The sequence below is a fragment of the Tuber melanosporum genome, assembly GCF_000151645.1.
Source record: "Tuber melanosporum whole genome shotgun sequence assembly, scaffold_55, strain Mel28".
In the NCBI taxonomy this organism is placed as follows: Eukaryota; Fungi; Ascomycota; class Pezizomycetes; order Pezizales; family Tuberaceae; genus Tuber; species Tuber melanosporum.
This window is the reverse complement of record NW_003299101.1, coordinates 549799-575419: the sequence shown is the minus strand read 5'-3', so window position 1 is coordinate 575419 and position 25621 is coordinate 549799. Positions and strand designations below refer to the sequence as shown.

Genomic DNA, 25621 nt, shown 5'->3' with positions numbered 1-25621 from the left:
TTGAACGGTTACTTCTTAGTTCCTCAGTACACCTTCGAAATCTCCTTTAGTTATCAGCTCTCACCTCCTCTCTAGTAGAGCAGGCCATCTGCCAACTATCGTATCTTTACCGATAACATGACTAGCATCTTGTGAATACGTTATACTAATAATGTTATCGGTAACAGGACCCTTTGCATATTCTGCCACATCAATCTATAATACTAGAAAGTGCTCCAGAAATGGGTATGAACTCGCTCTTTCTTTCTGTTTATTTCCTGTAGTTCCTATTATACATTATTTATTAAACTTATATAGAGTTTATATCAAGAATCTATAGTCAAACATTACCAACTGGAGGTTCCTTTTGAACGTTTTCTCTCCATCCTTTGAGATGATCGGAAAGGCTTGAAATAGTAAGTGGATTCGCATCAGGACGTCAGGGGGCAATCATCGAGAAGAGTAAAGTCTGCTAATTTCAAATGGGAATGCTTGGCATGGAGACAATAAAGTTGATATTTTTACAATGCGGTTAAGCCAGCTTCTGTTGATTTGTTCATTGGCATGATTGCACTGGCAGTAAAAGTATTATATGAAGTTTCACTATGTTATCCTACATTGTCTACTATATACCTTTTCCTTTCCCGCTTTCCTGATCTTCAGTATCTGGATTTTTTCTCTTCTAATAGGCTACAAGTTTGACCCCCCGCCTTCTTTCCTCTTTTGGACTAGTTTGTTCTCACTATGGTCATAGGATCCGGTTCAGCAGACTTAAATTCTGTAGGGACAAGGGGGTCAGATTTTCCAAATCTTATATGAATCTGAAAACCCCCCTTTTCCAGTTCAACGGGGGAATTTCTATGAGAAATTGTGGCAGCCAGCAATGCTGTCTGGGTCAACGGGGTATCCGGTTCAGCGAGATCCGGGATAGCGGGGTGCGACTGTATTAGAGGGCTTGCGCACAAGAGCCTAGGTAGAAGTTGGTATAATAACCTTGGCATGGTTATAGACCTACTCGTACGGTAGGTAAATTACAAGAATAAGTTTGCGCAACACGTGTAGGTAGCTTGGCAGTCGGGTGACGGTAGAATCAGTATCATAAATCACACAGAATATCTGCATTAAAAAGAGGAGAGAAAAAAAAAACACATGAAAAGGTCACGAAACAACCCCAGCCCCAGGTAAGCAACCTCCAGCTATAATGCTTGCCACACATTTTTACATAAGCGAAAGGTTTGATAACCCTAGCACTTTGTAGAAACCCTTCCCTTACCCGCCCAAAAGCAACAACCCCAAGCCACAGGACAATAGCTAGCCTATTGATGGGTGTGAAGAGATAAAATATAACCAGAAAACCCCCGATTGAATGACATTTTTTATTAGCACGTCTAGTTGATATTCCCGTTCATGACGATTTTTCACTGGCAAAATCTCCATTGCGATACTGCCCAGCCTGTAGAAAATGTAATGATAACGTGGCCAGTATCATTAAATCGTCAGCCACAGAATCCCCCCAGGGCCGAGACAGCTGCCCTTATGCAACCCCCTCCAACCTAGCGGCTATCTCTAACTCAAATCTCTCTCGCGCATAGGGACCAGCTAGGATCTCACGCATCATATCGGTCCCTGGTGGGAAGTCGTGCTCGAAGATCGGTTCCCCTACTCCTCTGACGTTTGCGAGGACTGATTGGCGGAAATGCCATCTTAGAAGCTCATCAGACACAGAGTGGGGATCGGCCGGGTTTCGGCACACGGGATCAAGAGTTTTACCGTCGTAGCCAAAAATATCGGAGTCAAACACAACTACCTTGTAACCGTCGTCCGGGTTAACGGAGATGAGGTACTGATCGAACATTTGCTGGATATTTAACCCAAGAAGAAGCCCGTTTCGAGGTGAGTTGATCTTTGAGGATTCGGTAGTGCCGTCCTTGCCTGCGATCCACCGTCCATAGTCATACTGAATCCAAAGACTTGAGCGCTCGGGAGGGAATATATGGACAGCCTCAAAAGTGGTCCAGTTATTGGACTGGATATGGATTTCAGGAACAGAAATTCCCGAAATAACACATTTCCGGTCGCGGTTACAGATATCATTATGGAAACTATCCTCGCTGCTTGTGATTTTATGAGAAATCAACCGGTGCACCCAAGGTTCATCACTAACTTGGATAGAGGCTGGCAAAATTAGCAATTAGGACACCTAGTAAATGAGGGGAATGTAGCACATACCTTCACAATAAATATCGTATACGCCCACTTGAAGGGGCACTTCCGTTCTGGATACGATGTGGCTCGACATCCTCTCTTGAACACGTATCGGACTCACCCCAACGACAAGTAAGATCCCGAGAATGTCAAGAAAGTTTGCCTCAGTTATAGACCCATTCTGAACAAACCCTCCAAGAACCTCCTCAGGATTGGTAGCGTCATAAAATGAGACATTGCGTGGGAGAGAGCGATTTAGAGACATTGTTGGTATTGGTAATTGTCGTAAATGTAACCGTTGGAGTGACTTGAGACCTGGTGTAGGAAAAAAGTCGAGAAATTTCCGCGGCGTATGCTGCTAGTTACCTCTTAGAATAGGCGTGGTGGATGAGATGGGGCTTTGCGGAGCTCAAGGGATGCTGGGGTGTGATCTCGCAAGCTTGGTTGTTTGAAAGAACTGGGGTAGCACTCTGATAAATATCAGTGGCGGCTACAGTTACCCGGCCTCCCTATTTTCTAGCAAATGAAATTCATATGTTAACACCTAAATTTATTTTTGGTCACTATGAAATCTCCGGATTGTGAGTCCAAACCTTCTGAGAAGGGTTGGCGTTCTCCCGATATGTCATAGTATTTGCCCATTTGACTTGTTCCATCACATTAACTTATATTCACAATTCTGTTAACCTGTCAAATTAAACCTATCGCAGGCTGCCGTGCAGATTTCCACTGATGATCTGATAGTGGGATTCAAGAGTATTCGAGTAGGGGAAAGTCTGGCAAATGTGGCTCACCGAATTGATATGTGGTTGGCAATCAAGACTTCATTAACCGCTTTCCTACCCCACGGAGCAGTGGGTTATCACTTGTGTTGTGTTAGTTTCGTATACTCAGGACGGCCGAGTTATCTACGGTGAATATATGTCTTCCAGCTGGTAAGGTAGAACTACCATGAAAAGAATTCCTTCACCTGTCTCGGGTTTGCCGATTCGGCAGTTCTAGGGGCTCGCAAGGGGTTTAAACGCATAGCTAAGTGGTAGTAGAGGGTCGATTTCTTTCGCCACGAACATCGTATCACCACACCCCACAGAGATAGCCAAACTATAACGCATCCTTTCTATTCCCTTAAGTTAGACTAATCTTTCTTGGGTTGAAGTGGTTGCCCTTAGGAAACCACTCGCAACCTAGCGGCTATCTCCAACCCGAATCTCTCTGGTGCATATGGACCGGCAAGGACCTCACCCACACTATCGGTCCCGGGTGGAAAGTCGTGCTCAAGGATCTATTCCCCTGCTCCTCTGGTGTTCGCAAGGACGGATTGGCGGAAATGCAATTTTAGAAGGTGGTCGGAGACTCGGTGTGGATCGTTGGGATTTCGGCACACGGGATCAAGAGTTTTACCATCGTAGCCAAAAAAATCAGAGTCAAACACAACTACCTTGTAACCGTCGTCCGGGTTAACGGAGATGAGGTACCGATCGAACATTGCGTGTATATTTTTCTGGAGAAGAAACCCGTTTTGACGTGAGTTGATCTTGGATGACCCAACAGCATCGTCCATGTCTGTGATCCATCGTCCATATTTAAATTGGACCCAAAGACTTTCGTGTTGGAGGGGGAAGATAAGGGCCGCCTCGAAAACGGCCCAATTATTGGACTGGATATGGTTTTCAGGAACCGAAATTCCCGAAATAACACATTTCTTATCGCGATTACGGATATCAATTGGGAAACTACTCTCTCTGCCAGAGATTGCATGAGAAATCAACCGGTGCACCCAAGGCTCATCACTAACTTGGATAGAGGCTGGCAAAACTAGCAATTAGGCCACCGAGTAAATGGGGGGAATGTAGCACATACCTTCACTGTAAATATCGTATACTCCCACTTGAAGGGGCACTTCCGTTCTGGATACGATGTGGCTCGACTCCCTTTCTTGAACACGTATCGGACTCACCCCAACGACAAGTAAGATTCCGAGGATGTCAAGAAAGTTTGTCTCAGTTATAGACCCATTCTGGACAAGCCCTCCAAGAACCTCATCAGGATTCGTAGCGTCACAAAATTTGACATTGCGTAGGAGAGAGCGATTAAGAGACATTGTTGGTATTGGTGATTGTCGTGAAAGTAATCGTAGGGGTGGCTTGAGAACAGATGTAATCAAGTAGTCGAGAAATCTCTCGGGCGTATAATGCTAAATACCCCTTAGAATAGACGCAGTCGGGGTGGTAAGACCAAAGTTTTGCGGAGGTCGAAGAGGAATTGGTGGACAGTCCAGCGAGCCCGCATGTTTGAAAGATGTACGTGGCAATGATTATCTACCCAGTTTTGCCGACTGGACACCCCCTATTTTCGAACCAATGAAATTCACTGGGGGGTGCGAGATCGTGTCTCGGCGTCAGCAGGGGTTCGATCTAGCAAAGAAAATTCGTTGCACCTGGGCATCAATATAATCAGTTGGGCAACAGGACACAGATCCTCTTTAACCATTTCAAATGTAATCCATATAGACTAGGGTGTCTGGCGGATGTTGCTCTCAGAATTTCTATATAAATTTCGTTGGCAGCTAAGACATCACTACACTTTTTCCTACACCCCCGATGAAAGTAGCGGTATGATGGACTTTACCGGTATCTGCAACGTTGCTTTGACACCAGCACACCCCAACTCTTGCCCAGCTTCCAGGGATATCTCAGACTGACTAAACTCAATAACTCTTCCTCCTCTACTATAATGCGGGCAGCAAAGACCAGAGGATGTCTCAATATAGGACCAATGATAGTCCCAACTTCTGCAACACTGGTAACTCTATGAATGTGGAATAACTGTACTGATACTAATGATTGGTCTCAACTCCTAGTCTAGCTGTCACCCAATAGCCCAAGCTATGGCACCGGGACATCCAAGAGCGCCCCATCGAAATTGTGGGGGGGGGGTTGGCTTATGCAAACTAAAGAATTCAGAAGCTGGCATGACGAAGTGGTGAAGGTGAAGGTGATAATGCGCCTAGTTTCACTACGGAGATCTAGGGGTCGGCGGGAAACTTACCAGGTAACGAGGATTATCCAGGGAAGGAAGAAAGAGAGCCCCTGCCAACAAGCCGCGATGTCAGTTTGCTGGTAGTTGACAAGCCGTGCGATCAGGCTGGAGGATAAGGCACTGGAAGTACCTGTTTTTTCCATGCCTTTGCGTCCCGAAAGGAGCAGTCTACGACCAGTATGCTAGGTTCCTTGTTTAAATAGATGGTTAACAGAATGGAGAGGATTCCCGAGGACATATTGCGAGCCATTCTGGACCAGAAAAATGCCATTGGTGGGAGCTCACTTACTTAAACCCATTGATCTACATTTTATAATTCAACCAGGGTCACTCCGGACCCCTTGCATTTTGAAAAAGAAACCTGTGGCCTGTGGAAGGGAGGTCAGATGGGGATGTTGAAAAGATACTTGCAGAACATTCGGAACACCCCCTGGATGTCGATAAAACCATGGGAATTGGCAAAAGAGCTGGAGATAAAGGTAAGCCAGGCGGAACTCTAACGAGAAAAACGAGATCAGCAGGATCGAGAGGGAGAGGGGAACCTGATCGGAAACCTTTCCATCGGAATGTCGCCTGTTGATGACTGAGGAACTCCCTCGTGGGGCGGTCGAATACCGGTAGAAGGGAAGAATCTCTGCGAAAAGTATAATTTGGGCGGACAAGATTGCACATGCAGTCGAATCCCAGAAGAAATCAAGCGACCTACAGAAGGCGAACTCTATGCATCGAAGTCAACGGGATATCCACAGTCCGCCTCACAAAGGTATGCAAGCTGGAGAATGGCGCGAGCCTGGAAATCATTAGGAGGAAAAAAGACATTGGAGAACAATAGGTGTGTCCTTTCCTCTATGGGTCCATTTTGTACTCATACTAAAATGTAGTTCTCTCAAGATGAAACAACGGTAATCCACCACGCGAGGAAGGGGGGGAATCACGTACGGCAGAGAGCAAAAGCTATTTCTCCATACATATGATATGAATGCTCATGATAGTTTTCATTAAGTTTGTTCAAGCCTCAATTACTCCCGAAACACCACAAGGAGCGTTAGCAAGACCTAGCGATGTGTTTCCGCCCTGTGGGAGCCCTTCCACCCGACGAAAGCTAATAAGGTATAGGACATCTCAGACTATAGGAGTAACAATGATAGGGAGTTATCGCAAATGGGGGGTCGTGTTTAGGGAATAGAGAGAGGATTTTTAGAGTTTAGAGGGGGGGGTTAACCAGGGTGGGTTGTATCTTTTTACATTTTACTTCTTTCACAAGAATTTACATTACATAGTGGGCTACCCCACAGGTTTGGATTTTGCTCCGGGTTATGTTCTGTTGGAAATTGGAGTAAATAAAATAGGTGGATGTTGCAGAGGTAATGATCGAAAGGAGGGTTTTTCCGCAGTGGGTGGAGATGGCTCTGATGAAGATGAGAGAACCTTGTATTGTATATAGAGACAAGAAAGAAGCGAGGAAAATTGCATACAGGAGGGAAGGAGTGGAGAGGATCGACTTAGAGAGAAAGAAAGAAAGAAAAAAGGGAAACATTGAGGTGAAAACCTTTCACCGCTTACGCGTCCTGATACCAGAGGTACGCACACCACCGTAGTTTCAAGCTACGGGTATCTAACTGCCATTTTCAACATGTTCGCAAAAGCACAGCGACACGGAAGCGCTATCTTCACCTGTCGACCATTTCTCCGCATCATGCCGCAACGGGTCATCGTGATACCCAGTGATATGCCGTGATCGCACATTATTTCAGACTGCCTGACTGTCATGTTTATCGTCAGAAGGGTTGACCAAACATCGTACGGGGTGAGGGAACACTTCTGTACCCATGGATGAAACTTCTCGCTTTGCCCTTCTTTACCTTTTCCTTCCTTTTCTCCTGCCGCATGTCACGTTCTGTGCAGGTAGGCGGTCAGATGCAAAATTGTATCATTGGTCTCTGTGGGTGTGCGGAGTGGAGTGTATTTTGTATACGTACCATATCAGTTTTCCCTGGGCGAGTGCTTAGAGCCGAACTGGGCTTCGGGGGCCGACCTATAGAAAGCAGGAAATGGAAAGATATTTCAAGTGGATACCACCCTCTAAGGTGCCCGGATTACACTCTAATGGCAATCCCTTAACTTGCCAATTCACCATAATCCCAAGAGTACAAAGTACAAACCTTAAAGGCTCCACCCCGCTTACCCTGGCCCTCAATCCACAGGTGATACCAGGATAATAAACTTGATTGAAAACTACATGAACATTCCGACGCAAAGGAAGACCAGGCCCTAATCTGGTATGGAGCCTGACTAATCTGAGCGCTAACCCAAAGGGGACAGCAGACTGTTGGGTGAGTATATAGACCACTACCGGTATACGAGTAAATACGGTACTTCACTTGGTGCATCAGAATTCAGGAAACGGCAAGAGTCGTGCCGATGCATATACAGCGGGGGGCAAAACTGCGTTCACATTTTAGTAAGCCAAAATACATTGGGTAGCAACCATGACCCTCAAGAAACCGGCGACCGAAGTGGCCCGGGAGCCAATCGCATGTATTTTGGCTTACTAAAATGTGAACGTAGTTTTGCCCCCCGCTGTACCGTAGACTCCACTTATTGGTAGGTAGGGCAGCCTTGGCGCATCGGTTGAGCAAGGAATACTCTCTCTACCTTCCATCCATATTTGCTCTCATATTACATCATCTCCGATCTCCGAGTCCCCGGGCACGACCTCAAACACGGACCCCTGCTGCCCCGCAATTAGGGGAATGCGGAAGAGGGGACGAATTAGATCCGAAAAATAATTATTCAATGTATTTATATTTCAGGTACAGTAAACTTGAACGACTTTCCCACACCCTTAGGACCGCACATGAGGAATGGCCATGTGGTCCTGCAATACAGGAATCGAGGTGAAAAATCCCCCCAATTTTTCTCCAGAATCTCTATACATAAGTAGACTAGACCGCTCCTACAAGACTGCAGCCCAGGATGGCTGAGCAATTTCGGCCCGAAAACCCCATCTTTGGACCGCTTTTTCTGTCCCCTCTTCCATGTTCCTCGACGGCTGGCAACCGGTATCCGCCTCTCACCAGAGATTGGCGAGTTCTGGTTCCCGGATACCCTAGGCGTACCGGATACGTACTCGAAATCCTGAACATTCTCTTTGTATTTCTGGACATGAGAAACTAAACAATATGTTACCATCGAGATTACGTAGTCTCCGCGATAATGACAACCCCAGTAGCGGAGGACGAGCAACAACGAGGGCAGAGGTAACACCGCATCCGAGTTTTCTAGAAGACACAGCCCAAAGTGTTCATATCGTCAGCGCAGAGAGCTAGCTGCACACAAAGAGGTCGTCTCACGCGACCCCGTTCGACTCGCACCCCCGGGGGTGATGCGGTAGGGCGAGCATGAGGGTTTCAGCCTTTGCTTGCTGCCGGAATATCCATCCCCTCTTCAAGCCTGTAGCCCTACAGCTACCCCATAACTCGGTCATCCTGGTGCCGACTCCGGTTGCGATTTGAATGTGATCTCACGTTGTGTTTCTGACCCGGTCTCTGCCACAGGGTGAAATGCTCAGGGAATTTCCCAAGGGTTCCCTACGACACAAGGAGATCTCCGGCCGTACGTACGGCATTACAGAGTACAGTACCGATAGCCGAGCAGGAAGAAAATGCATGGCTGACCCACTTGAGCCGCGAGTGGGGGTTTTGTCATCAGAGAAATTGTGATAAAAAAGAAAAAATCGGCGTTTGTGATACAGTGCCGCGCGGGGAATCAAGTATGATACCGAACGGGGCGCCTCGCAGCCTGACCCTCGACACCTTCGAAAGTGTATTACCGGTACTCAAGCACCAGTCGTGCACAAGATATCGATACAATAAATCGGCCAAGCAGTTCACCGTTGAGAGGATTGCTCGTGGAAACTGCGGACGTTCCGAGTGAGAGAGAGAGAGAGAGAGAGAGAGAAAAGCAATCCAAATTTACCGGTTCGTCCGATCCCAGGTCCCAATCTGGCGGTCATTCATAGAATACGGTAACACGGCGAGCCAAAGTCTGCACGGTAATCCCACACGCCGCGCGAGCCATGTCAGACCCTTCACAAAAAAACACCATCAACCCTTCACCAGGAGGACCTCCGACCCGCACCCACAGCACGAGAAAGAAACTCGAGTCCCCCTCCACCCTATTTCGAAAGCTAGCCGAACAACTCACCTTCGTACACTGAAACTTCTCGGCCAGGTACCTTACCGCGGGAGTCGGGGCCTCCGGGAGAGCAAGTGGATGATCGCATCGAGGGGGTACCGACCCTACACCTCATTTTAGGACTCTTGGGTTTCGTGTTTGCATGTTCTTTGACTTTCTGCTTGGGGGTTAACGGGTACTTATGAAGGGGGGGCTGATGTGTAGTGGCGGGAGTGATGTGAGGGAGTGAGATGAAGGGGGGTGAGTTAGGAGTTTAAACTCAGGGGGTTTACTGTTCTACTTGAGGGGTTTTCTCATCTGATAGGTGAATTCCGCGTTTTCTAAGTACGCATCGCAGCACTGTTACCTTGCCTGTCAGTACGAGATGTACACAATAATAATTTTTTTGATTCTATCGTTTCCATAGTTAGGTCCTCACTCGGGGGACAATCACATCAGTGGATACCCAGATGGATCTGACGAACGGGATAATTTGTGCATCTTCGTACCTTGTAGGGCTTATGAGATGTGCTTCTTGTGGTCATAAATGCATAATAATATTTTGTACTGATGAGACTGCACGATCGACGTTGCTAAGTCCCAGTCACAGGGAAATTTGCGTAGAAAAAAGTGCGGAAATAGAGGAAACAAAACAAAAACTCATCAGATAAACAAGTATGGGATCCCATGTGAAGTACACTATCAAAGAATCAAACAGGCGAGTCTCTGCTCTCTATAATAATTTCCTTCTCCCCAATTGCGACATCCTCAACCTTATGATCACTAGCTACGTCTTCTTCGAGCGTAGTCCCTAGAGATGAGTCAACCTTACCGGGCGGCAACACAGCAAACTCCACCAAGCTCTCCGTCGGCGGGGAGATAGAGGTGCAAATAATATAATACGATACGACAGCGACAGAAAATCCGAAAAGCCATGCGAATGTATAAAGCTAGACACCCGTTAGTATGACTGTAGAACGGAGGGTAGAGGTCATTCAAACCTTCCAAGCATCACCAACATCAAGTGTCTTCTCGATGCTATGCGCGAAACCAGGTAGCGTTGGTAGAAATCCGAGGAGGAATGATACAAAGGCTCTCCAGTTCACACCGTAAGTGTACCAGTAGATTCTGTGACCTTTGTAGAGCTCACGAATATCCAACTTACGCTTGTGGATCAGGTAAAAGTCACAAACAATGGTCCCAGCTAGCGGCCCCATCATACAGCTATAGCCGGAGAGAAAGGACAGCAGGCCTGTGGCATTCTTGATGATATTCCAGGGTGTCTAGCTATGTGGGTGTAACTAGAGTAGGGAGAAGGAATGGAGGGTTACCCACGGAGACGACGCAAAAAAATTGACATGAATAGCGTTCCGCGGAAGATGTTGATGTATTGCGGTGCCATTCCGCTGACATCTTGCTTTTAAGTCAGTACCCATTCCTTATGAGTGGTGAGAGATGTCTTGTCTTGAGGAATAGAGATAGAGGCACAGCTCAAGAGCCTTACCATTCGAGAAAGGGAAAGAACTATGAAACAAGCGACCTATCAGTATTGACTCGAGTACAAAAAAAATCAAAAATTCCACAATCACTACATGCCCCTCGTGCAATTCTTGGACTATTGAAGGAGAAAGCCTACCCAGCAGCTATTTGGTTCCCGATTGTGGCCAAAATGAAACTTGCCCCGGTGAAGAACTTCGCTGCTCGATTATCGAATTTCGCGATGACTGCGGGCATGTACCATTCGAATTTACCCCAGATTTGTGAGTGTGCGGAGGTGACAAAAATAGGTGTCAGTGCGCTCGGAGTTCCAATAATCGGCAATGCGAAATATTGGTGACCGCCAGCAAGACCGTTCTTGGAAAATCTACCGAAATCGGGCATGTTTACTGCCATAGAAGAGATAAGGCCGATCACCAGTCAGGGAGGAATAGGCCGTATTCATTGGAGTTGTGAGGACGTATTTTCCCGTTACAAGGGGGCCACCCCCATGTGTTACTCTGTACAGTTCGTTAGATATTATGAGTGGTAAAGCATCTATCGTGATGGGGACAAACATTACAGCCCATAGAAAGAGAGCGAGGAAGGTTGGTGGAACGATGATTGCTTTTGCCAGAAATAGGAGGCGGAGCTTCTGGATAGGCATTAAGGAGAGGATCGTCTGGAGTATCCAATACAGAAAGAAGAAGAGCAACCCAGCAGCTATGCGAAAGTGCAATTAGAATCACCCCCATCGTGAACTGTGCGCGCTGCACAAAATGACCTACAATCAATACCAGCACCTTCGGAGAGGTGATTGGGAAATTTCTTGAAGGAAGGCCAAATAACTTCTATGCAGTTCTGTAAGAAGGCGCCAGCTTGTACACAGAGAATGGCAGTCCACATCATAGCCACAAAAGCTATCCAGAACGTTAGCTGAACCATCCCCAAAGTTCCCAAGATAGTGGGTACCTCTGATCACGATAGCAGGATAACTCCCAATCATCCCAAACGTGGACCTCACAATCACTGGATACGCTACGTGATATGTTGCACCCATCTTCACCCCTTTCCCTTAGCCGGTACTCTCAAACATTTGAAGCCGTTGGCGAGAGAATCAGACTTTGCCCGTCAATGTGACTACAACAGAACAGATCATGAAGCCGAAGAACACGATAGGAATGGTTTCTCTCGCAGTGAATCCTAGTGACATTACACTATGGTTTCCATGCTTAACATCTCTGATGATTTGTTTTAAGAGGAGGTAACTTACGTGCTAACTGTTGCGGCGAGCGGTGGTGCAAGCATGTTGGAGCACCAGTATGCCCAGTAGTCGAGACCTCCCCATGTCCTCAATTCCACCGGGACTGGGTCGAGATCTATCTCGGGTTTCCTTCGTCAATCAATTGGTCTTTTGGGGGGGGGGGCAATGAGAGCCCTGACCTTTGTTGCTCCATCTGGCAGTTCCATATGCGCCAGCTTTGTATGGGAGACGAAGACGAAGGTGGGGCACCACTCTCGCGAAGGTCAGTGAAGATGAGAAAGGCATTACTGGAGGTTTGATTCTTCAGGTACCGTATCTGCAAGCGTTCCTGAACAGTCCCAAATTAAAGGAGTCTGGAAGAAGACATGTAACTTAAATACAAGTCCTTTACAGATGTCTTTTTTCTTCTTCTTCACTTCTCACTTCACCGGCCCATCCCTACCGCGATAGTCTCCGATTCCCTCGGCGACGCCACTCGCACATAGTCGCTGTTATTTTCTTCGGGAAGAACTCCAAAAAGCAACCCCGCGCCGTATCAAGCACAAGAAAACGCCAATCCAGACCCCACAGCACATTATTTGCGGCTGGGAATGCTGAGATCAAACCTGATCGGAGAGTTTCCGATTCAAGGGCCCACCGGCAGCCCTGCGGCAGGTCTTTCTCACGCAAGTTCCCAGACCCGGCGGCCCGGTTAGTGAGAGTTGATCTGGTCGACTTTTCTAGTGTCATGGGGCTTTATTTATTAGGCGTGTCGCGTGGTATGGTATTAGGAGGCTCGCCGGTTCGCCGGTCTTGGGTTAGTCTCGCTTGAATTGAGGTGACTATCGATAAGAATTGCTTAGCATCCCCCCCGCACCCCCAATCAAGCCTTCGGCCCGACGGGGACGGACATCAGACCATCACACATGAATTGGTCCTTCTTCAGGTCCCGCTCTTGGCTACCTTTTTTCCTCCTCCACTCCAATACCACCAACCCCCATGAATACCATACCCCATCAACAACTCGGGCTCACATATTACGCGAAGCTCGGATAGCTCGATACTACCGTTCAACCCCCGCGAGAGCAAAGGATGGTGATCACTGCTGCCCAATCAATCCGAGCCCAAGGTTTTCAAACGTAAAAAAGTCACCTTCTACGACGATAAGCAAGGGTACCGGGGCTCCAGGAAGGAATACCGGTGTCATGACAGCTGTTGCCCCGCTTGGCAGATCCCCTGCATTGGAACTCTGCGTTTGTGGACATTAGCCTACCACCTGGTGCCCCTTTGGACCGGTTTGCCCAGCTGTCTTGTACCGTCTTTTTCCTATATAATTGGCAACCAATTTTTCCACACAGTAGAGGAAAACAGTCCGCCTTTTCGTCCGGAGATTAGTATTGAGTGAGTTACCATCAAAAAATATTCAAAATTGGGTCCCCACACTCCAAACCCCAACGGGAGGATATCAAGCCAAAGAAAGTGATGGAGGCTCTCCCGAAAAATATCACAATTGAAGCAAAGCCCTATCCATACACCTTTCCGCTCTCTTCGACTGCTCTTCTCTTGATAGATCTTCAACGTGACTTTATCCTCCCCTCGGGTTTCGGCGATATACAGTCTGGGATGAATCTCGCAGCGGTAACGGCGGTTGTTCCTAATTGTGTTCGAATTCTTCAAGCATTTCGTGAATTGGAACTTCCCATCTTCCATACTCGCGAAGGGCACCTCCCAGATCTTTCCGATTGCCCATCCTCAAAGCTGAATCGTCAGGCATCTGCACCTGGAACCAACCATTCAAAGGTTATAGGGGACCCTGGGAAATTGGGAAGATTACTGGTGAGGGGGGAGCACGGGCATGATATTGTGGATGAGTGCCAACCGAAGCTAGGGGAAGTGGTTGTGGATAAACCTGGAAAAGGAGCATTTTGGAATACAAATTTGTCGGAAGAGTTAGTCGGATGGGGAATCACACATTTGGTGCGTATTTCCATAACCCGTCATCATGATCATTTGTTAACAGAAGCAAGATTGTCGGGGGTGTTACAACTGAGTGTTGCGTGACAACCACGGTGCGGGAAGCCAATGACCGCGGATTTGAGTGCTGTAAGTCATCAGAGACCAGTTGTGAAAAATTGGGATTCGAGATCTCACAAGAAGCAGGTATAATTGAGGAATGCGCCGCCGGATATAATGATAGCTTCCAAGCGCCATCTTTAAACATGATCCATTGGTCGCAGGGACTCTTCGGCTTTGTCTCTTCTCTTCCAAATCTCTTAAAAGAATTAGCCTCGGTACCCTCCCCGGGCGCTCCCGTTCCAGATCTGGGTCTCGAAAGCCCCCCATCAACCCCGCCAATATGGGATGGGCGTTTAACCCTGGCTGCTCTTCGGAAATCCTACAGATCTGGACTACCCCCTGTCACGGTCATTACTGGTCTCTACGCTAGAATTGAGGACTACAGTCAAACAAAGTCAACATTTATACACCTCGTTGACCGATCAGCTTTGATATCCTACGCCGAATCACTTCAAAAACGGTTCCCGGACCTCGCCAATCTCCCACCCTTATACGGCGTACCTTTCACTTTGAAAGACTCCATAAACGTTGCTGGGATTCCAACAACCCTAGCATGTCCTCCGCTCGCCCATATACCATCGCGCTCCTCAAAGGTATATTCGCGGTTGATATCCCTGGGTGCTGTTTACATTGGCAAAACCAACTTGGACCAGTTTGCAACAGGCCTGACCGGCTGCCGTTCCCCGTACGGAGTCCCTGCTTCCGTTTACAACCCGGACCATGTCTCTGGCGGATCCTCATCGGGATCTGCGGTTTCAGTAGGGGCGGAATTGTCATCCTTTGCCGTAGCCACTGACACCGCTGGGTCTGGGCGCGTTCCAGCAGGCTTTAACGGCGTGGTTGGGTGGAAGCCTACAAAGGGTACTGTTTCCTTCAGCGGGGTTATGAATGCCTGTGAGTCGCTAGACTGCCTATCATTTATGGTCACGTCAGCGGGAGGTGTAAAGGATGTCCGAAAACTCTGGAATCTTGTTAGAGGATATGATCCAGATGATCCATACTCGAAAATGCCGGGATCACTACCGCTACCGATGGTAGACGCGTTGGGTGGGAAGAGGTGGAAGTTTGCCATCCCGGATAGGAAGGCCGTGGCAGAGTGTTCTCCAGAATATCGGAAACTATTTTACCAAGCTATCGGGGGCCTCCACGAGATTGGGGGGGAAGTTAAAGAAGGTGACTGGGGACTCTTTGAAGAAGCTGGAAGGCTTTTGTATGACGGCGCTTTAGTGAATGAGCGGCTTGCCGCTTTGCCAGACAATAAATGGGTGGAAAGGGAGAGGGACGAGTTGCACCCGGTGATCCGGGAGATCCTCCAGAACGCATCGGAAAAGGGGACTAGTGCTGCAGAAGTATACAAGGATATGAGAAAGATGACCGGGTATCTACTATCCTCCTTCCAAATTTATGTCTCGGGTAGTCTGACAAACTCTAGGCTCACAAGAAAGGTCAACGCCACGCTCTTCAACCCTTCCCACTCGTCGTATATCGACGTCCTGATAGTCCCAACTGCCCCATTCCATCCTCGGATCTCTGCAGTTTTGAAAGATCCCATCGCAATAAACTCCCGTTTGGGAACCTTCACGCACTTTGGTAATGTTTTAGATTTGTGCGCCATCGCGGTTCCGGCAGGACACTACATGGAAGACGAGAAAAAGATGCCGTTTTCCATTACTTTCTTGGGAAGAGGTGGCTTTGATGCAAGAGTTCTAGAAATTGCGAGCCTGTTTGAGGGACTTGTCGGCGCTGGGGCTAGGGACTCGGTTTGAGATGTATGTAGCGACTGTTGATCAAGTGTAGGTAGTGGTTCATTTTAGCACAATCACGTTTCATTATTCATAGTGAGAGATTCCTTTTCTAGGACTTGCATTAAACCTATATAACAACTTATCGCTCAATCGCCTTGTACATTCAGAAGAGCCCGGAATACTGAATTATCAATGACTGCGATTGGTGATTTTCCGGAAATCCTTAAAGGGGATTTTGCCAATCCTTTGGCACTGCGAGACGCCTTCAATCTTCTCCCTTTTGGTTTTTGTAGACTTGGGCTGTTCGCGCGACGTAGACTGCGAGTAATTTATCTCCATGCCATGGTTGGCGACAATAGTTTGTGATACTGCTGGCCAATAGCATGTCCCAAAACCCGCTCACGCAACCCATCCATAAAGGTCATGATAGGTCAGTTTACACAACATGGTTTCCAGACAGGGTTTGGAGATACCCGTTTACGACAACTTTTCACCAGTTTTCCGGAGGTTTCCTCCCTAATCGAGATGAACAGGAAGGAAAACGGGTATATATTGTGTGTGCTCGAATCAGTTGTTTTTACAATGAGGCTGATCCTTTACTGGTGTGGTGACTGATGGTTTAAGGCCTGTTTGGCTTGCTGTGATTCGAGATACTGTAGTCTGGCGTTTGGCTCAGTAGGGTTTTCAGATAATGGTTTCAGATTACAATTTTAAATCACGATTTGAGAATGTTATGTGACTTGAAGCTTTAGGGCCATGAATGTCTTTTTTTTATTTTTGAGTATGATACCCCTGAGTACTTTGTTGAGGTAAAAATTTAATCATAATAATAATATTATTATTATCATACTTAACGTAAACTGATTCGGTGGTTATCATTTTGTATAAACTCAAATTATGATTTAGAATTTCCAAAAATTTCAGTAGTGTTCAGCTTGTTGTGGTTTGCAAATCGTGATTTAAATCATGACTATCTCAAATCACAGCGAGCCAAACAGGCCCTAAGTAGGTGAGGGACATTACATTACTTTGCCGTCACCAGAAGTCACTCGATACTTTCCTACCAGCTGCGGGCTGATTGAGAACTGGACAATTATCACGCTCCCATTACCCCGCAAGAATTAAACTTGGTGCCTCTTCGGGACCCCGTGCATTATCTCTTAGATAAGCTTAGTAATTCCGGTATCCCATCCTTGCGCATTAACTTGTACTCGTACCCTGTTGTCGGTATCTTACCACACAAAATTTTCCTGGGATATTTGTGTGGCTGTGGTATCTCATGTTACAGCTATCACCAATCAGTTAAATTTAAGTAGGATACCATCCCCCTTTCTTCTCCTGCCGGGTCGGCGATACAAGGATAAATAAATTATATTGAATCTTCTCCTGCAATCCTGCCAACCCCACTGCAGCCCGATAGTGCTCGAGTACGGTACTCTCCACTTATCAACTTATAACTCAACCGATAGCCCAGGAGCATGAATCTCGGGACGGATCAACGCACAGAGTTCAGTGGTAATAACAACTGTTTCAACGTATCAAATATTTACAACACTACACTACCGGTATTGGACCAGGGGCCGCAAATTCTGAGGTGGTTATCACCGTTAGAGCCGCGGGAACGTCACCAAGATGTGCTTATCCGCCGGCTGGATGGTGTAGGTATCAAAGGCAAGTCTGTCGAGCCTAATGGAAATGGGCCGGTGATACAGAGGGTGGGGAAGAGGTTGGAGATGATCAAGAGGTGCAGATGATGTCTGTAGATTCGGTGAGGGTGGTTTTGGAGTTTTGAGGTTGAGGAGGGCCAGACTCTCAATAGTCGCACAGAAAGCCCTAAGAGAAGACCCCCTCTAGCGGCCTCTCCACTACTCAGAGAGTGGGATTCTTATAAAAAGATTTCGCTCTTTTCGGGCTTCAAGCCTTATCTAAAGCGCTTGCCCACACTTCTCAAACCACTAAGAGCCTGTTTGGCACCAATGGTTCAGTTCCGTTCACCCATACAAATGACCGTTTCCTTCAGTTTCAAAAAATTGCGAACGGAAAGGCCTTTTGGCAAAGGGAAATGAATCAACCTTTCCGTTCCAAAACAACTATTCCAAAACGGCCACCACAACACTGCCATTCAAGAACAGCTATTTCAAATCATCCACTGTAAATAGCTACTCCATAGAGTTTGTAATAGAATAGTTGCCAACCAAAATTCTCAATAGAAAGCCTTGTAATTTTAGAGTAAAAATATATTTGCAAATAACATAACTCCTTTTAGAAAACTATCTCCTATCTTTTTACCCTTTAAGTTATGCAAGTTTAATCCCAATATATTTACGCTATATTCTGACGACAACGAATAGCAATACTGATATGATAAATGCTGTCCTTATCTGCAAGCGCATTGAAATTGCAATCAGCAGGTCAATCTATATCCATTGCTTTCTTCAGAACCAGCCTGTTTATACCTCCATCAGTTCTGAAGAGCACTATACAGAAAACATTCTGCAAGGCCATCTATGTCGAGTAATACAGCTCATTCGTATGCCGGTTACAACTTTCCTAGATCTTCATGACTAGATACTTAAACATAGATTACTTGCCTCTATGTACTATATTACAGTCAAAGAGCAACTGATGACCTTTTTATAAACAGTTGGCCATGGAGCCACAAATAGAGAGGTGCAAGAACAATTTCAACATAGTGGGGAAACAATCTTCAGGTAAGGGAATTGATTCTGATTTTACTATGGTTTGACATATAAGGCTTAAACTATTTGCAAGACACATTCACAAAGTATTAAGGGCTTTATTATCGTAATATGACACATTCGTCCATGTTCAGCCAAATAACATCCCATCATGCATTTGGAAAAAGTGTGGTAAAATGTCTTGTTTCCGTGATGTCCGTAGAGCCATTGACTGTACTCATTTTCTGGTACATATTCCGGCTACTGAACAAGGTGCATATTGAAATCGTAAGGGTGCAATTACCCAAAATGTCCTTGCTGGTTGCGGCTTAAATATGTATTTTTTCTACATTTGTCCAGGATGGGAAGGCTCTGTAAATGATATACATGTGCTAGAAAGTACAGAGCTCAATGGCTTTCCTAGAGAGGAGAATGCAGTATATCTTGCTGATGTCAGATATGGGCTACATAAAGGATTTTGTAACATGTTCGCAAGGTGCTAATCACGTTATCGGTAATAGATACGATAGTTGGCAGGTGGCCTGCTCTTCCAGAGAGGAGGTGAGAGCTGAGAACTAAAGGAGGCTTCGAGGGTGTACTGAGGAACAAAGAAGTAACTGTTCAACCAAGTATATTGAAATACTGTTTGTCGAAGTCTGCCTTTTCTATCGTAGAAACAGGTGGTCTTTAAATACACAAATCTGTTCATGTCTAGCATGAACGAAACTAATCAAAGGTATCAATTGATACTCTTTGGTAAAACTTCTTAAGTATCAAAGCCATACTTAAAACAAAACATAAAACAAAACCAAGTATCAAACGATACTTAAAACAAACCAAGTATTAAAGCGATACTTAAAACAAAACATAAAACAAAACCAAGTATTAAACGATACTTAAAACAAACCAAGTATCAAAGCGATACTTAAAACAAAACATAAAACAAAACCAAGTATTAAATGATACTTAAAACAAAACATAAAACAAAACCAAGTATCAAACAATACTTAAAACAAACCAAGTATCAAAGTGATACTTAAAACAAAACATAAAACAAAATCAAGTATCAAACAATACTTAAAACAAAACATAAAACAAAACCAAGTATCAAACGATACTTAAAACAAAACATAAAACAAAACCAAGTATCAAACGATACTTTAAACAAACCATAAAACAAAACCAATAACCGAGTACTTGTACCGGTTACAGATTTCTTACACGATATCACACTGTTCGATACCATTTACAAGAGCAAGCACGCTTCTGCTAACATCCTCAAAGTAAAGAAAAGCTGTTTAACTTTCGGCATACCCAGTTATGCAATATAATTGAGAGAATATTTGCTGTTCTACGTTATCGGTTTTGAATTCTCAATATCTTTCCAGAATATAGCTTAGATGTCCAGGCACAATTTTATCTGTCATCATGCTAATGGAGAGGATGATGAATTTTATATTGAGAGAGGAGAAGATAATACAAATAAGATATTTGGAGAGAGTAATTGGTAGCATGACAATGGAGAGAGAATGATAGATGTACTAGGAGTGGATATGTAAGAGATGATTGCTGATCAGAATAGAAGAGCAACCAAGATATGGACTGACTATGTAAACTATCAGAATAAATATTGAGTAATCTGGCTAGCATACAGTAACTATGCCAAATGGCTAGTAATTTGACATCTCAGCCACATTTCCTCATCTTTCCTGCCCTTTAATGCTAAGAAGATATCTACCTTGACAGAATTCTCAAAAAGATCATATCCAGCTAAAATATTCTGAGTGGACCAATAACTTTTATCTTTATATATTTGGCGAAACTTGATAACAGCCCGATGGACACTAGACTCAAAAGCCATAGCAGGAATGGAGAATAGGATATCAATTATCTTTTCAACTGCATTAATCAGACGATTAGTGGGGTTCTCAGAACAAGGTCCAACATGTCCTAGTGGAGTTAGTAGTAAAGCATTAATATCCTTATACTTTTAACTAGTTGTAGACAGTCAGTACTAGTCTCTTCATCAGACTTAATAACCAATAGAGTATTCAAAGTAGACATCTCAATAATGGCTACAAGAGGCAGGTTTGCTCATGGGTAGATAGCATTCCGACTGACAGCTTAAATGCCCTCTGAAATTTCTGTAAGTTGTCTTGTATTTTGTATAGGCTTATCATAGAACTCGCGTATTGCTGACTGCCTTTGAATCTCCATCTCCCAAACCTCATCTGGTGCTGTAATAGCCCCAGTTACTGGGTCATACCGAAAGCCACTCATCTTCAGCCTTCTCCAAACTTTCCATTTTCTCTGTAAGTTCTCCAAATTTTCCTGAAACTTTTCTCCTGTAACAGGTACCCTACTACCCACTATAATTTAAACAGCATTGGCAATAGCATTTCAATCATCCATTTTGAACCCATTATCTTAGTGTTTACCAATTTGTATGGCATTTGCTAACTCTCAAAGCTAGATAGTGGTCATTTCAGCTGACCATGCAATAGCTCATTCATGAGGCTTTCTGGATTTTATTTTCGTAGCAGCAAATAAAGAAGGAATCTTGCTATCATCAGAGATTACTGTTGGTATGTCTTGACTATCAGTTGGTATAAGTTAAGTAGAAAAGCTGGAATAAAAATCACCTTCCAAAAGAACATGAGTACTTGTGATAGAGCTGCTAGTACTGATTCATTTGGGGTTAGTACTTTAAAATATTTCATGGAGCTGAATTATGAAATACTGGAATAAGTTGCTAGAATTTTGTTCATCTACTGATATTGCGGATGGCATCATACTCTCTTGGGCAGATGGCTGAGGGGGCATACCAAATTGCATTTAGTAGTATAAGCACTGGCAGGACCGAGTTTGAGAGCTAATATGGCAGGTGGGTTAAATTTCAAATGAGTGAGAACTAATTGAAGAATGTAAATCCTAAAGAGAGCTTAGACCGTGTGCACAAGTGGACAGGTACTATCAGTGGATGACGAAAGAGGGAGAGAGCAAGAGATAAACAGCTTGAGCTGGGCTAAGGGTATTAAGAGAAACGGAGAAGAGTAGAATACTCTGTCTAATGTGCTTCCTTGATAAGAGCTATCTTGTATTCATCTTTGATTTTGGGCATGCACTTGATAGTTGGCTTAAAGCTTTTACAGTTTGTAAGAAAGCAGCAATATAAGGCGTAGCTCTTGAATAAAAATCATAAGCTGGGGTCAGATATAGTTGGCAGAATGGTAGTTTCAGTTGCAAGAACTTTATCTACGTTGTACTTCTCTAATGCCTCTGAGTTTGAGGGTGAAAGTCCTGATCAGAGTACTGTAGCAGTATTGATTTACAAGATAAAAAGTATGAGCTTCTGATTGCGGATGAAATAGGTGAGATAATATTCTACAAGAGAGCAGCTCGAAAGGTAGTAAATATAGCTGAGTAAACTGAGAGAAGCAAGTGTCAAGATTAGGATTACCAGGAACAAAAGAGCTAGAGACCTTGACTGAGAGTCAGTGGAATTACACAAACTGGAAGAAGCTTGATGGATGGTATTGGAGTGGATTCAATTGCAAGAGCTTGTAGGACTTCTGAAACTAGAACTTGCACTCACAGGACCTGGAGGGGTGATGTGAGCAGGCAAAGACTCTGATGACCAGAACCTGAAATGAGCAAGAAGTGTGAATTCCAGAGTGCTTTGAAGAGAGTAGCTTGGTGAGCTGGAGTAGTGAATTCTAGGAGGTGGCAAGAAGGGTGTGAGAGTAGTGTGTGGTGTTTGTGAAAATTTTCAAAAATGTTGCTCTATAGCAACTAAAGTGTAACGATTGAGAGCAAATGGTGTGAAATTGACAACCATTTCTCCAGGTTAAATCATTTCACAACTGAAAGGTCATCACCCCTTCTGTTGGTACTAAACATGATAACACAGGAGTGTATGTAGTACTGGAACTAACCTCATAGTCATTAAGGTTACAAGTTAGGAAGATGTGGCAAGCAGTAGCTTAGCACATACATGTATTTCACCTTAAGTAGCAGTTGCAGGATAGATAGGAAATACACGAAGTAAGTTTCTTCCTCTCCACACATCGGTACCTACAAAACAGGCTCTTACTCATTGATCAATACTTGAAGGAACGGAAATGAAGTGGTTTTCATTCAAAAAACTTGTGAGGTGCTTCAGCAAGTACTGGAACGAAAATTTGAGGAAGAACACAGTACTGGTCATCAGGACTGAATAGCAAAGAGCATATTAGCAGATAGAGGACTTGTACAGACACAAACTACCCAAGGGATAGGATATCAACAATCTGCAAAAGATTGTAGTACATCAAAGATTACTCGAAAAGATCTGAAGATACTCGTATTCTTACAGGTAGTAGGAGTTGTCAAACCTTTTTGTGAGTGGCTTTATAACAGTGTATTATATGTCACAGTACAGTACAAGGGGGTAGAAGGAAGTAGTATGACACCATTGCAATAGCATCTTCCATGCTCGTATCTCCTCTTCCTACCCTCTTATTGTGATATCAACCCTATCCTTCACAGCACTCCAAACCTTCCTCAAGAATTAATACGTAGGTATAAGAAGCCAGCTGCAGTAAGTGTAAGTAGTTTAATTAAATAAATGTATATAGGTAGTAGAGATAATAATAAGATAAAATAAAATAGCAATCAACTCAGAAAACCTTGAGCAATGGCAATCGTTGATAAAGAAGAAGCAACTCTTCGAGTAAGAAACTACCCATGATGACCAGATCCAAATTATTGCCTTATGAGAAATAGCAGAATAGTCTTTCAGAAAGATAGCTACAAAATTGGAGAAAAAAACTGGCCTCAAAGTAAATCATTGTACTTGTACTCACATCTATCACTGCTACCAGAAAACAGGTAGTCCCTCCTACTACCAGTGAACAGGAAGACCTCTAATCTTCCAAGAGTCTGATCTGGATGATCTGAAATCTTTTATTAAAGAAAATAACAGGAATCGAAGACTATCTTGGAAAGATATTAAGAAAGTTAAGGAATTGAAGGCATTATCTAGAACAATTAGGAAGGCAGCTAAGAGTATCAATTCAAATAAAAGAAAACTTCGCAAGAAGTAAGTTTTCTAATAAAAATTTATGTTTTTACAAAGTTAAAATATATTTTAGATGGGATTTGGGTCCTAAAAATATACCAATTAGATTTGGTTGGTATATGAGAAGAAGAGCTTGGAAATTGAGAGAGTGATCTAGAATCATGTAGACAGATGAAACTTCTTTCTCTACAGCTGAGTTTGGACAGAGTAGATGGGTGATAAGAGAGCTTTTTGAGGAGTATGATTAGGATTGTCTGGATGAAGTCTGGGAGTCAGGAAGAAATAGGATTATGGTATGGGAAGCCTTTTGTAGAAATTTGAGGTCAAAGTTGGTAGTAGTGCCAGGAAAGATTAAAGTAGATTCTTGTGAGTATACTAAGTGTATACTGGATCCAGTTTTAATTGCTTTCTGGCATGAGTGTTGTGAGAGATTTGGTTGGACAAGAGTTGTTAAAGATGGTATACCAGGGCATCAAAAGTAATTTCTATCTTCTTTTATATATCTTAGAATTATTTTATTTTCTGTCTTTTTATTACAGAACTACTTACTTAAGAATATAATCTAACTACTAAATTTAATTACAGATTTTCTACAAAGTGTTGCAAGAAAACTGAATTAGATATATTGCCTTAGCCACAACAGTCTCCAGATCTGAACTTGATTGAGAATATCTGAGGAGATATGGAGACTTACTTGGGGAAAAGATATGGAAGAGTTGCAAGTAGAGAAGAGCTGATCAGAGCTGTGGAGGAAGCTTAGGAATCTATTGCTAATGGATGGTTTATAGATCTTTGCAGGAGTATGCTAAAAAGAATCAAAGAGGTTATCAGAAGAAAAGAGCATCAAACACATTATTGATTTAAGATTTTCTTTTTATTTTACTTTAAGGGAATACTGAGGACTATTTTATTTCATCTTCTTTACTTATTTTATTTATTAAATGTTATTGTAGAATGAGGTAGTACTATATGTTATCGAAAATGTTGATGTATGGAGATTTATGTTATATGAGTATCACATTACTTTTTTCCATCTCCTGTACACTAACAAGCAGCAGGGTGAGCCTCAATGAGTTTTTCGATAGCAGGAGTTGTATCTCTCTTTGAAATGTATTATGGATTTTTAGATTTCTAATCTTGTTATTCACACCCGAGTTCAATTTATGTACTGTAATATGTTCAGGACTTAGATGAATGTGGAAGGATTACAATCATTAATTGGGCAGACACCACCGACTTGCTTTGGCACACAGTAGTAGTCTTGAAAATAAATATAAACTATTGATTTCTGTTTTGAAAGAGTAAAAATCAAATAGTTATGAAATTAGGATTAGATACAATTGTTTTTTATAGTTTCAAAATTCTACAAGAGGAATTCTACTCTCTTGTTTGCTCAAATATCACCATTCAGAAAGTGCTTCTAGCACCTTTCATACAAAGCTAAAGCCTCCTGACTATGAAGTACCATAGCTGCACAGCTAGCACAATTCTTAAGAAAGTTAGACTACCAAGGTGTTAGATAGTTTAGCTCTAGGAGATTGTGCTGGAGGTCACCTTGGTTAATTCTCCCAACGACGCCTAAGATGTATTTGAGATAAAACTTAACACATCTACGCTCTAATTTTCAGGGTGTTCCAATTCTGGTACCCTTCTATCACTATCAACCCAGAATTTGATGCTCCATTCCATCATATGTTTTACCACTGTACCAAGTGTTTGTGTATCTATGTTTTCCTATTCTATTTGACTTTGCGTCTGTTTGTGATTTGTCTTGCAGGTGATGAAGTTCCCAATCTTGATGTAAGCTTAGATTGATATAAATACGTTCTTGGAACTAATATCACCATGTACGAGGCCCTTCGAGGAAAGAAACTCAATTCCAGATAGGACTTCCAGAACAATTAACCTTTGTTCACTAACGCTAACGCTGCTGTGAAAGGTACCG

At 44.0% G+C, this 25621-nt stretch overlaps 3 protein-coding genes; 1 reads left to right on the top strand and 2 right to left on the bottom strand.

Annotated features, from left to right (window-relative positions):
- Positions 1 to 10109: 10109 nt before the first annotated feature.
- On the bottom strand, positions 10110 to 10616 carry GSTUM_00009351001 (uncharacterized protein; the record flags this gene model as incomplete). Its single annotated transcript, XM_002840646.1, has 2 exons — positions 10110 to 10349; positions 10401 to 10616. 2 exons carry the CDS (start codon positions 10614 to 10616, stop codon positions 10110 to 10112), a joined length of 456 nt encoding a protein of 151 aa, XP_002840692.1.
- Positions 10617 to 11263: 647 nt separating this feature from the next.
- GSTUM_00009350001 (uncharacterized protein) lies at positions 11264 to 12424 on the bottom strand (the record flags this gene model as incomplete). Its single annotated transcript, XM_002840645.1, has 7 exons — positions 11264 to 11396; positions 11454 to 11598; positions 11652 to 11795; positions 11848 to 11935; positions 11999 to 12092; positions 12149 to 12254; positions 12319 to 12424. 7 exons carry the CDS (start codon positions 12422 to 12424, stop codon positions 11264 to 11266), a joined length of 816 nt encoding a protein of 271 aa, XP_002840691.1.
- Positions 12425 to 13113: 689 nt separating this feature from the next.
- On the top strand, positions 13114 to 16081 carry GSTUM_00009349001 (uncharacterized protein). XM_002840644.2 has 5 exons: positions 13114 to 14095; positions 14146 to 14221; positions 14279 to 15489; positions 15565 to 15572; positions 15627 to 16081. Exons 1-5 carry the CDS (start codon positions 13601 to 13603, stop codon positions 15958 to 15960), a joined length of 2124 nt encoding a protein of 707 aa, XP_002840690.1. The 5' UTR covers positions 13114 to 13600; the 3' UTR covers positions 15961 to 16081.
- Positions 16082 to 25621: the final 9540 nt, after the last annotated feature.

Excerpts from the sequence above, each read along its gene's own strand:
- GSTUM_00009349001 (XM_002840644.2), top strand. The coding sequence starts at position 13,601 with ATGGAGGCTCTCCCGAAAAATATCACAATTGAAGCAAAGCCCTATCCA. Across the intron at positions 14,096-14,145 it reads GATGGGGAATCACACATTTG|ATTGTCGGGGGTGTTACAAC; the intron begins GTGCGTATTTCC and ends AACAGAAGCAAG. Across the intron at positions 14,222-14,278 it reads TGACCGCGGATTTGAGTGCT|GTATAATTGAGGAATGCGCC; the intron begins GTAAGTCATCAG and ends CACAAGAAGCAG.